General features: G+C 45.5%; 2 protein-coding genes across 2 annotated transcripts; both read right to left on the bottom strand.

Moving 5' to 3' along the window:
* Positions 1-549: 549 nt before the first annotated feature.
* Positions 550-7,087, bottom strand: LOC120383597 (olfactory receptor 14A16-like). Its single transcript, XM_039501753.1, has 2 exons — positions 7,048-7,087; positions 550-1,418 (listed from the first exon to the last, which is right to left on the bottom strand). Exons 1-2 carry the CDS (start codon positions 7,085-7,087, stop codon positions 550-552), a joined length of 909 nt encoding a protein of 302 aa, XP_039357687.1.
* A 4,830-nt stretch (positions 7,088-11,917) lies between these two features.
* On the bottom strand, positions 11,918-12,493 carry LOC120383596 (putative olfactory receptor 14L1). Its single transcript, XM_039501752.1, has one exon. The coding sequence runs from the start codon at positions 12,491-12,493 to the stop codon at positions 11,918-11,920; it is 576 nt and encodes a 191-aa protein (XP_039357686.1).
* Positions 12,494-12,918: the final 425 nt, after the last annotated feature.

Here is a 12,918-nt window from a genome sequence, read left to right as displayed (position 1 = left end):
CAGGTTGTGGCAATGGCTATGCAGCTCCATTGGGAGTAGTAGGTCAGATCCACAGATGCTGCAAATTGCTTTAGTGCCATCAGAGTCAAGAAAACCATACTGATGTGCTGAAGATCTGCCCAAAATGTCTTCTCACCTACCCCAGTCTTACACCAGTCTGACTCCTCTGGTTCCAACAAAGCCACTCCTGATTTATACATGCAAGCAATACATCTCTCATCATTCTTTTCAGTGGCCATGGAATGGGTGCACATGGCAAAGCAGTGGAATGTATATTGTTTTGACACAGAATAAAAATCTGATTCCTCTCTTGCACACAATTGACACCCATTTAACTCCACAACTGGACCAGATTTTCTACTGGTGTAAATCACCCCAGCAGTAGTGACATCAGGGGAGTTAATCTGGGTTTGCATTGGTGCAACTGAGATCAGAATCAGACCTGGTTGTGTGCAAGCTGTGTGGTCATGGAAATAACTGACTTTAAATGAACAGATATTAAGAAAGCAAACTTTTATTAGATAAAGACAGAAATGAATTCTTGGTGAATTACCTACACACAGTCAGTCTCCTCAGGGCAGCTTTGATCTCCTTGTTCCTCATACTGTAGATAATTGGATTCATGATTGGTAGCAATACGGAATAGAGAACCGCCACCACAAGATCCAGAGCAGATGGGGAGCTGGAGGTGGGTTTCAGATAGGCAAAGGCCCCAGTGCAAACAAACAAGGAGACCACAGTGAGGTGAGGAAGGCAGGTGGAGAAGGCTTTATGCCGGCTCTGCTCAGAGGGGATTCTGAGCACTGATTTGAAGATCTGAACATACGACACAATGATAAAAACAAAACAGCCTAAGGCTAAACACACACTAAATGCAAGAACCCCAACTTCACTGAGATATGAGTCAGAGCAGGTGAGCTTGAGGAGCTGAGGGACTTCACAGAAGAACTGATCCACCATGTTGCCTCCACAGAACGTCAATGCAAACGTGTTCCTGGTATGTAGCACAGAGTAGAGAATCCCACTGATCCAGGCACCGGCTGCCATTTGGACAGAAGCTCTGCTATTCATTATTGTCTCATAGCGCAGTGGTCGGCAGATGGCAACATATCGGTCATATGCCATGATGATGAGAAGGGAAAAATCTGCTCCCAACAAGAAGAAGAGGAAAAAGACTTGGGCAACACATCCAGCATAGGAAATGGACCTGGTGTTCATGAGGGAGTTGGCCATGGATTTGGGAACAATGACAGAGATGGAGCCGAGGTCTACGATGGACAGATTCATCAGGAAGAAGTACATGGGGGTGTGAAGGTGGCGGTCGAAGGCTATAGCCATGAAGATAAGAAGATTCTCCATCAGGGCTGCCAGGTAGATCACTAGGAACACCACAAAGTGCAAAATCTGCAGCTCCCGAACTTCAGAGAATCTCAGGAGAAGGAACTCGGTCACGGTGGTTCAGTTGGACATTTTCTTTCTCAGGACATCGTGTGATGGTGTCTGGGGGGAAGGAGGGGACGACAAGAGCAAGGCCAGGAATAGATCAGTGAAATATCTCTCCTTTTTTAAAACCACCTTAATTTCCTTTAGTCAAACCCTTACCTTGTGAGGATTGGTATAATATGGGAATGAGGATGGGGAAAACAGTAGAAAATAATAGAAAACAGCCCCACTGACTCCAGTGGAGTTACTCCAGCTTTACACTGGGGTGAGAGAAAATAGAATCATCTCAATGGACTCCAGTGCAGTTACTCCTAATTTACACCAGGGTGATGGAGAGGAGAAATAGGAACAATTGCTTTTGAGGTATTTGTATTCCTCTGTCACCCAGAGGTGGGCGAATTCTGGATAACAGTTTATAAATGTTACTACCCTCAGTGTACTGAGGGGAATCGGGGGACTGCCTGGCCAGATTCTGCTGTCAGGGCACTGCTGTGAATGTGGGGTAATTTCACTGCATGCCATGGAATTACTCCCCATTTATACTGCTTTTAATGAGAGCAGAATTTCGCATGGAGGTGACTGAACCCAGCCAGCCATATTTACACAGTGAACTCTAGTCAGGAATAAAGCCCAGGAGTCCTGACGCCCCATCCCCTGTTCTAGCTGAAATTCTAACAGAAATTCTAACAGAAATTGTTCTGAAATGAGACTTTCTCAGTCTCTCCTATTGAAGCTGCTCCACTTTGTATCAATAATTAAATAGTCATTGGAGCAGGGACTTGAATTTGGCTCTTCCAGACACCAGGTGAGGGGGGGAGGGATAGCTCAGCGGTTTGAGAATTGTCTTGCTAAAACCAGGGCTATGAGTTCAATCCTTAAGAGGGCCATTTAGGGAACTGGGGTAAAAATCTGTCTGGGGATTGGTCCTGCTTTGAGCAGGGGGTTGGACTAGATGACCTCCTGAGCTCCCTTCCAACCTTAATAATCTATGATTCTATGTGAGTGTCCCACTCAGGAGAATCTCTCACACAAGTTTGCTGACCCAATGACTCCATTGTCACTTGCAGCAGTCATTCATGATGGCAGTGGAGAGGCTGAGATGCAGTCTGATGTAGTGGTTAGAGGAGGGGACTGGGAGTCAAGACACTCTCCTGTAAAGTAGGAATTCAAATCCTTTTTCATCATCAGTCAGAGGGAGGGATTGAACCTGAGTCTGTCACAGGCCAGCCGAGTGCCCTAAACACTCAGCTTTATTTTATGAGAGGTGCCTGCCCCAGAGTCCTTATGAGAGACAGAAATAGAACCACCAGTTCTGGCTCCTCTTCTCTTCATCCTGGACTGAATTTCCACCCAGAGCCACACATAAAACTCAGGATTCCTGGCTCTCAGTCCCTGCTTCTCTTACCCACTAAACCACTGGTGGGCAAAATACGGCCTCGGGCCACATCCGGCCTGTGGGACTGTCCTGCCTGGCCCCTGAGCTCCTGTCCTGGGAGGCTGGGCCCCGGCCCCTCACCTGCTGTCCCTTCTCCCCTGGAGAAATGGTCTGGGCAGCAGGGCTGTGAGCTCCTGGGGCAGCGCATCTACAGTGCTCGGCCTGACCCGGTGCTCTGAGCTGTGTGGTGGTGGCGGCGGTGGCAGCATGGCCCAGCTCTAGCGGGGCAGCGCAGCTGTAGCGCTGCCAGTCACCAGTGCTCCAGGGAGTGCAGTAAGGGGGTAGGAAGCAGTGGGGGGGGGCAGTTGCATAGAGGGTGGGGAGTTTCGGGTGGTGGTTGGGGGCAGGTGTCTGGATAGGGGGCAGGGAGGTCGTAAGGGAAACAGGGGGATGAAGGGGGCAGGGGTCCGGGGGGGCAGTCAGAAAGGAGGAAGGGTTGGATGGGTTGGCTGGGGGCAGTCAGGGGCAGGGGTTCCAGCGGTGGTCAGGGGACAGGGAGAAGGGCTGGTTGGATGCAGCAGGGATCCCAGGGGGCTCATCAGTGAACGAGGGGGTTGGATGGGGCAGGAGTCCAGGGGGCAGATAGGAGGTGAGGGCCAGGCTCTCCATACAATTTACAAAATCTGATGAGGCCCTCAGGCCAAAAAGTTTGCCCTCCCCTGCACTAAACCTCGCTCCCTTCCCAGAGCTGGCAATAGAGCCCAGAAGTCCTCACTCCTAGTCCCCACTACTCTAACCCTTTAGACTCAATGTATAAAAGACAGGAGTAAGAATAAACTGAGAACTAGACACAACCTGATGTTTGTAGAGCTAGATAGATAGATAGATAGATGTAACAACAAACTAACAGAAAGACACAAGTAAGAAAAGAAAATTTACACAGAGTGAGAGAGAAACACAGAACTAACACAAACTGACAAATAGAGAAGTAAAAAACAAGCTAATTTAGAGAGAAAAGTGCAGATAGGGAGCAATAACAACAAACTAATGTATACAGAAAGAAAAGTAACAAAGAGCTGATAGCGTTTGTCACAATTTTTGGACAATTTTAATGTAAACTCCTCAATCCATTCTAAAAAATGTGTGTGTCTATTTGATCAATTCCCACACTCCCAAGAGAAGGAAACTGAGGCACAGATATTCTGCTCTCTCTTTCCTAAGGTAACTGCTTTGGTATACTTCGTTTCCCATGCTCAAACTGAGCTAAGAGTGAAACTCTGAAAAAAATATGTATTGTCATTTACACTTTTCTTATTAAAGAGCCACTCTGTAACTCCCAAATATATTTAATTGCAAGAGCAAACTTACGGTGGTGGTGTGCAATCCTCCCAGACTGAGATGTCTTTTCTGCTCCAGCTACATACGGCAATTCATTTCCCCCCACTCTCTAGCCCCTTGCAAACTGCTCTGTTGATCAATCTCTCTATCTAATGCCCTTATCACTGTACTATGAGAGGCCATTCCCCCTTAACACTGAGGCTGAGATGCTGGAAATACACTGAGATCTGTGCTGTCTGCAGATGAGTTGTGTGTCAAAAACTTTGGTGCTGCGGGAAGGTGATTTATCCATGTCTGTTTTCTAAGGCCTTGTGGGACTCACTCCCTGGAGCCCTCAACAGCCCAGAAGCAACAGTTAATTTCTCTTCCCTTCTACTTCCCTGAAGAGTTTCCAGAAACTAAAATCACAATTCTAATGAGGCAGCAGCGTGTAGAGGAAAGATTGTGGAGCAAACACTGCGGGCACACAGGACTGTACTCCAGATATCTGGCATCAATTCCTTGCCCTGCCGCTGAACTTCTGTGTTACTTTGGGAAAGTCATTCTTTCCCACCCTTTGCCTGTCTTTTCTAATGTAAGCTCCTTGGGGTGGAGAGCATGTCTTATGTAATATAATGGGCCTCTCATATCAGGTGCAACTTTCAGATAATTAATTATTAAAAAGCTAAGGGTCAAGGTGTCCTGAGATCTGATCCCAACCATTCCCCTGACTTTGTTCAGTCCCTTCACAGCTCCATTCCTCAGTTTGTCAACCATCCAATGCAGTTAATAATTACAATGTGGAGATAATTCATAATTAATGCAGATGCTCAAAAAAACCTTCCTGTCAAAACAGCCTTTTTAAGAAAAATTACTTGTCATTGAAAATAATTGTGGTGTGGAAAAAAAATCATTTTGAACTTGTTTTTCTATGGCTTTTTGTTTGTTGGTGGGGGGAAGCAGTTTTTGGCTCTGTTTTTTATTAAAAACCTGGAGATGGAAAACTTGTTTGTATATTTTTTCAGGCTTTTTGGGGAAAGTTTTCAAAATCAGAAATCTTTTACCAAAACTAGAACATATTTACTATAAACTGGCATTTTTACTAGAGAAGGTTATTGAAAACCAAACACTTTTCAGTTCTCAGTGTCATTTTTTTGCCCACCCCCTCATCCAAAAGCAAAATTATGGAATGTTTCAATGAAAACAAAACAACGGCATTCCCCACAAAAATATAATTTTCATTTTTGACCAGCTTTAATAATGAGTAATTAAAACTAAATTAAATGTGTATGAGTTGATGGGGGTGCAACATTCACCGCAATTTTATTTGACAGCATTTGCTTATCAAAGGAACTGTCTAACTGGGTCAGTCATTTTCACCATTCAGTCCTGTATTCTGTCCCTGAGAAATTGTGGTGAAAGAGGCAATTTGATGCATTGGACATCTCTAGTCATTAGAGAGTATTGGAAGCAATCTGTACAAAATGACCCAATTGTTGGATATTTATTATCTAATAACCTTCTGGTGATCCTTCTGTGCCTTCCTGGTGGAAATGGTCACACAAAAGGAAATGAAAAATTAACCTCTGATCTGCTAGTAACTGCTCAGCTATTAGTAACCTGTCAATGGGTAAAGAAAAATAGTCCAACCTTCAAGGAATGATTAAAAAACAATATGGGAGGTTGGTTATGGAAAAATTAACCCAACAATTACATATTCTGCAAAATCAACGGAGGTCTGAACTATATCCATCACTGTGACATTTGAGGAATGTGTAGTCATTTTTCCTACATGAGAGTTTTTATTTATATTGCCTTCAGAACACACCCAATCTTATTCTTACCTATCTTTGGTGGAAAGGTGGCAGCTCTGCAGAATCTGCACAGGGCCTGCCTTCTCCTAGAGTGAGGCCAAAGCAGTGTGATGGCTTATTTTTCTTACCACCTTTGAGATGCTTTGGGGTCAGATGCCTGTTGTGAATGAGAGGAATATTCACACCATGTATTGTGTCCAGTCCGCATTTCTGGGTCGCATTTTTGCCTTTCTCCAAGGTATGTGAGATAAGACAACTGTGTTTGGAATATATGCAGCTGATGTATTGATCTATAGTTATAAATTGCTGAACAAGACTATCTAGCAGCCAAATTTTGTGATACTTATAAGTGTTTAATCAAGCAAGACTTTGGTTGGGCCAGACTGGGATCTCAATAACACCAGAGTAAAGCTGAAGTCATTGGAGTTATTTTGGCTTCATCCCCGAGATCAGAATTTCTTCCATTGTGACTTTTGCTTGACTGAAGACAGCGTAAAAACTGTCCATCCCATTGTACCATTTTTTCAGTGGTGTAACCTCACTGAAATCAGTGGAATTACGGTGGCATAAAAATGGTATAATGGAGAGGACAATATAGCTCAAGGACGTCAAGATTTAATACCATTTAAATTAAATATTTTGTTGCATCAGAGCCTAAATGGAACAAATTCATCCATATGTTTTTTTCAGTGTAGCTAAAAAGAGACACTGGGGATAAATTTAGTGCCAAATATTAAAAATAATAAGATATAATACACACAGAGAAGAAAAGAGATAATGACCTAATTACACAGTTCAAGTCCCAGATGTCACAGTGAATAATCCAGTCCCACATGCATCCTCCCCATGGACCTGGTAGGATTCACACCCCACACCCCTCCTACCGGCCAATATGCTTGGAAGAAGCACTTGAAACTCCATCCTGAAAATCTCCAAATATGTCTCCATAGCCACAAATCCGATGGTACTCCTGAAGCTCTAGTAAGGGCAGTGGGCCAAGGCTAATGCTCAAGATCATTCTGAATGGCCATTAGCTGGTCATTCAGGAAATCCTGCATCTCTGAACATGCTAGATCCCACTGCAATTTCCTGCCTCACTGATCTTCAATACCACCTCTGACAACAGCTCCTGGGTCATCGAACTAAGGGCAGAAATAACATGTAATTCATCAACTCCAGCTTGCACCTGCGTCAGCTGTGCTTCAGTAATAAGACCAGTGACTTTCTGTAGTTGTCCTATTTTCTCATCATGTTGTCGGCCTTTCAGAATATTCCAAATTGCTGCTGCACTATTTGCACCTTCCCATAAGTGTCCAGCTAAGCCTCTTTTCTTCCTAGAAGAGACCTATGCCCTTTGCTGAGCTAGCCGGATAGCAGCCCCCTTTGAGAAATCTGGATACACGGAAGTGATTTGAAAGCTGGATAGGGGGAGGGTGAATTTCACAGTCCCTAATGTGGCATTACTTATGGTTATTCGATGTCCTAGTATATCTGTTTTGGGGATAGAATTATACCACATCTGTTGTTTAACTATTTTCAAATACTTTTGAGAGGCAAAAACATCAATAGCATAAGAAGGAGAATATTGTAAGATGGTACAGGTAAAATTATTAGTTACTGGGATAATTTCAGTACAGGTAAACTTTCCAGTGGCAGAACATACTGTCTTAGTATGAGTCTGGTTATTTACTAACTGGGTAACTAAATAACAACAAGGGCCCCTTTCTCCCAATACACTACAAACCCATGGAATGACCATCATATCAACCCCTTCATAAAACCCATCTATCTCAATTCAAATTCTCTAGAGTTATATGTGGTAATATCATATCCTTCTATTTGTACTGAGCTATTTGTTCTCCATCAAATTGTTTGCTCATATGACATGTCCTAAACCTTAAAAAATATTTTTTCCAAACAATACTTAAATAAATCACTAACATGTGAAGGCTTTGGCCATTGGGTTTCATCAGAATAGATAGTATTGTCTATGTCTGGATATTTTACAGGGGTGGCAATGGTAGTGGTAATGGCAGGGACAGTGGTTGTGGCAACAAGGCGCTTTTGGTATTCCTTATCTGAAAGCCAATTAGGGAGGGCAGTACATTCCTAAGGTTCTTGCCAACAGCGCGCTGTGCAGCCCCTGGGAGAAACCCCAAATACCAAGTAGTACCACATTCCCAAGAAAAGATTGCACAACTTCCTCCTTGCCAGTGTACAATTTTCCGTCTCTTCCACCAGGACCAGTTCTTAATGTCCTTTGTAGTCAGGAACTCCTGGGCCTTGGCAGGTTTGGCGGAGCAAGCATTTCTTTTTCTTCTTTCCGGGAACATTCGTGGTCTAGCATCATACAGGGGAGAGGTTACCAGCACATCACCCTGTCATGCTGTGGTTTCTTTAGCAAATGCTGATGACACAATGATTTCATCAGTGGACAAGGGAGAGGTTACTAGCACTTCACCTTGTCCTTTTCTCCTGCCATTCAGGAGGAGGAACAGAAGTACCAGAAGTAGAAACAAGCTGACTAGCAATTGATGTAGAATCATCTTGAGGTGGAAGGGTCTTTCTGCAGTAAGAAGCATGGGTCCAGGCAGTCAGTCCCTGGCACTTCACAGCAGTGTTGGTAGTCAGCAGGACTTGGCTTGTAGTGTAGATATAACCTCACTCTTCTCTTGGAAAATAGCTCTCCATTGTCGCAATAGGTCCTATAGGAGAATTGTCATTCCTAAGAATGTAGACCAGCCCTCACAGGTGCTTGTCCAACCTGTTCTCCAAAAAAACCCTCCAGTGATGTGGATTCCAAACCCTCTCTTGCATTCCTCAAACATAAGTTATTGGGCTCAAGATGCGGTAAATGGGCTGTGATCTATAGGAGGTCAGAAGACTCAGACTGGGTGAGCTAATGGTCCCTTCTGGCCTTAAATTCTATGAATATTCTGCAAAAATTTCCATTGATGAGACCTAGGGTCCCGATCTCCTAGGGACCTTTAAAATTCTAAACTAAAGCCTGTTTTCAGTCTCTTGCTAGCAGGGGCGGCTGTAGGAATCAAGCATTTCGCCGGCAGGTCCGCTAGTCCCGCGCCTCCGGTGGACCTCCCGCAGGCATGACTGTGGAAGGTCTGCCGGAGCCGCCTGCCGCCCTGCCGGCAAAATGCCGCCCCAAGCGCACGCTTGGCACGCTGGGGTCTGGAGCCGGCCCTGCTTGCTAGTTTGGTCCTTAATTGAGAGCCCTCGAGAACTAAATCCTTCTGTTCACCTATAAAGCAAGTGCACTCCTCCAAGGCAGTGTGTCTGGCACCTAACCCAGAGAAGTCACGTCTAGGGAGAGGACAGGAGGTTGGTCTAAGACTAGAGCTGCAATTTTCTAAGAGACATGAGGAGTTAAATGCAAGTTCCCAAGGACTCTTTTAACTCCATTAGGCCCTACTCCAGAAGGGAGCCACGGTGTTCACTCTTGGACAATATACCCACCACCAGTGCCTCTGGAACTTTATGCAGGAGATCCAGTTTGCTGGAACATATTCCTGGCAGAGAAGGTATCTAGGAATCTGTGCAGAAGCTGTTTGGTAGGGAAGAGCATGTCGGGTTGGGGTAGCTGGCCATACATTTGGTTTTAATCTGGATAATCCCCATTTTGTGTGGCTAGTCCCCTGTCTGACACTGAGAAAAAACCAGATGTGGTTTTGTCCAGTATCACAGATGAGAGTTGCATGCAAGGTCACACTGGCTCATGGGGACCCGCAAGCAGGGGTGTGGCCTCAGCTTTCCCAGAAATACCAGAATGTCTGCTATTCTGGGAATGTGTCAATGGCCAACCAAGTCGAGGGAAGATGGGGGCAAGATTTTTCCAAGCCATTGGCAGATTGTTTAATTCAGCTATAAATATAGCAGCATCTGTCACAAACAAGTTGAGGAAGCCATTTCCCAATGACAAGTTACTTTGACCAGCTCTACTAACCTGAGCTGAGAGGAACACACGCACCCCTGCCCATGCCATGCATCTTCAGTCTCCAGGGTACAGAGAGACTAGTAATGGGTATGGCTGAGATGATCCGGAAAAAAACCTTCCCCTTCTCTCACTAGGGAGTCCCTCCCCTCTTAGGTCTCACTCCCGTAGCTTGGTAGGCAACATCAGCTTCTGATTAGTGCAGGAATACGGTCCCCTGAAGTTCTCAGGTTACTTGTGCATATGAGAGGGTCACCATCTAATCTAGGCTGGCACCCGGGGGACTCAACCAGAGACATCTAGGGCCCAAAGTACAAGTGTCTACAGCTTGAGCTGAACACCCAGGCTGCCTTACAGCCTCCTATCCTCTAGCTGGGGCACAGAGGGGCCTCATAACATGCACTGCCCATGGGTGCAGTTTATACAGCAACACTGCACAGCTGCAGGAGTCAAAGGCTTCATTTGAGCTAGAGTCACCTCCCTCAGCCAGGAGGACAGGGTGACACAGACAGATATACTAATGCAATGCTATGGACTCTACTGGAGTTTATTCTCTGTGTGGCCCCTTCTTCTTTTCCCAATCCATGAACATCCATAAATTCACAGAGTCATAGAGTTCAAGGCCAGAAGGAACAACCAGATCATCCAGACTGACCTGCTCTATGCCAACACCACCCGGCATCCACAGACCAAACCCAACCACTGAAATTAGACCAAAGTGTCACAGCTCTCAGGAGACTAGACAGTTCTGTGCCACCGGCAGACAATAGGAGAAACCAAGGGGCACCAGTGCCCAAAGCCCCCGCAGTGGCAGGGAAATGATTGAGATAGACCCAGAAAATCCTGACAAGTGACCCACACCACACGCTGGAGTGGAATGCGGACCCCACCTCCCGCAAGGTCCCTGCCAATCTGACTGGGGAGGAAATTCCTTCCTGACACCCACATGGCGATCAGTTACAGCATGTGGGCAAGACCAAGCCAGCCAAGCTCAGAGTGAGAGAATGCCTCAATGACACCTCAGAGCCCTGGCACATCACACCCATTGGCCTATCTCCAGCTAGGGCTGCCCCGATGCTTCAGAGATTAAAAAAAAAGCCCTCCCAGAATACACTGGTTGGGGCAAAGGAATCCCTTCCTGACATCTGCCAGTGGCCAGATGAAACCCTGAAGCATGAGCTTTTAGGACCATAAGACATTTGCCACAACTGAACCCCAGGGCTGTTGAGGCTGGCCTCCTACCATCACAAGCAGACCCATCATACAATCCCACTCAGACATGTGTCCAGCTCTCTCTTCAAACAATTTCAGTCATTGGACCCCCATAACTCCTGCTCCAGAATCTTCCCCCACTGGTGGTTAGAAACCTCCCAGTAATTTCTAGCCAGTCTCTCCATCTCTCTCACATCCGAATGTACACGTGAGCCAGACTAACACAGTCTGGCTCCTTGCCTCCCTCTAGTGGTTAGGCCACGAATGATGATTTATAAGACAATGGGCCCAGTCAACAGCTGGTGGCAATGGATATACAGTTCCACTGGAGGCAGTAGGTCAGATCCACAGATTCTGCAAATTGCTTTTGTGCCACCAAAGTCAATGGAACTACACTGATCTACCCCAAATGTCTTCTCATCTATGCCAGTCTTACACCAGTCTGACTCCACTGGTTCCAATTAAACCACTCCTAATTTATACACACAAGAAAGACAACTCCCATCATTATTTTCAGTGGCCACAGAACAGGTGGTAGTGGCGAAGCTGTGCAATGAGTATTGTTTGGCACAGAATGAAAGTCTGATTCGCACACACAATTCACACTTATTTAACTCCACATCTGGACCAGATTTTCTACTGGTGTAAATCACCACAGTGGCAGTGACATCAATGGAGTTAATCTGGATTTGCATTGGTGCAAAAATCAGACGTGCTTGTGTGCAAGCTGTGTGGTCATAGAAACAACTGACATTAATGAACAGATACTATGTGAGCAAACTTTAATTAGAGAAAAAAACTATTGGTGATTTACCTACACCCGCTAAGTCTCCTCAAGGCAGCTTTGATCTCTTTGTTCCTCACGCTGTAGATAATTGGATTCATTATTGGTGTAAATACGGAATAGAGAACTGTCACCATAAGATCTAGAGGAGATGGAGAGTTGGAGGCAGGTTTCAGGTAAGCAAAGCCTCCAGTGCAAACAAACAAGGAGACCACAATGAGGTGAGGAAGGCAGGTGGAGAAGGCTTTATGCCGGCCCTGTTCAGAGGGGATTCTGAGCACTGCTTTGAAGATCTGAATATACGACACAATGATAAAAATAAAGCAGCCTAAGACTAAACACGCACTAAAGACAAGAACCCGAACTTCACTAAGATATGTGTTGGAGCAGGCAAGCTTGAGTAGCTGGAGGATCTCACAGAAGAACTGATCCACCAGGTTGCCTCCACAGAAGGTCAATGCAAATATGTTCCCGGTGTGTAGCATAGAGTAGAGAATTCCACTTATCCAGGCACCGGCTGCCATTTGGACACAAGCTCTGCTGTTCATCATTGCATCATAGTGCAGTGGTTGGCAGATGGCGACATATCGGTCATATGCCATGAAAGTGAGAAGGGAAAAATACGCTCCCAAAAAGAAGAGGAGGAAAAAGACTTGGGCAACACATCCAGCATAGGAAATGGTCCTGGTGTTCATGAGGGAGTTGGCCATGGATTTCGGGACAGTGACAGAGATGGAGCCAAGGTCTACGATGGACAGATTCAGCAGGAAGAAGTACATGGGGGTGTGAAGGCGGTAGTCGAAGGTTATGGTCATGAAGATAAGAAAATTCCCCATTAGGGCTGCCAGATAAATCACTAGAAACCCCACAAAGTGCAAAATCTGCAGCTCCCAAACGTTAGAGAATCCCAGGAGAAGGAACTCGGTCACAGTGGTTCGGTTGGACATTTTCTTTCTCAGGACATTGTGTGATGGTTGCAGAGGGAGGGAAAAGAGCAAGGGCCAGGATTAGATCAGTAAAATACCTG

This window comes from Mauremys reevesii, linkage group 15 (assembly GCF_016161935.1).
Source record: "Mauremys reevesii isolate NIE-2019 linkage group 15, ASM1616193v1, whole genome shotgun sequence".
Taxonomy (NCBI): domain Eukaryota; kingdom Metazoa; phylum Chordata; order Testudines; family Geoemydidae; genus Mauremys; species Mauremys reevesii.
This window is presented reverse-complemented; position numbering and strand designations above follow the sequence as displayed.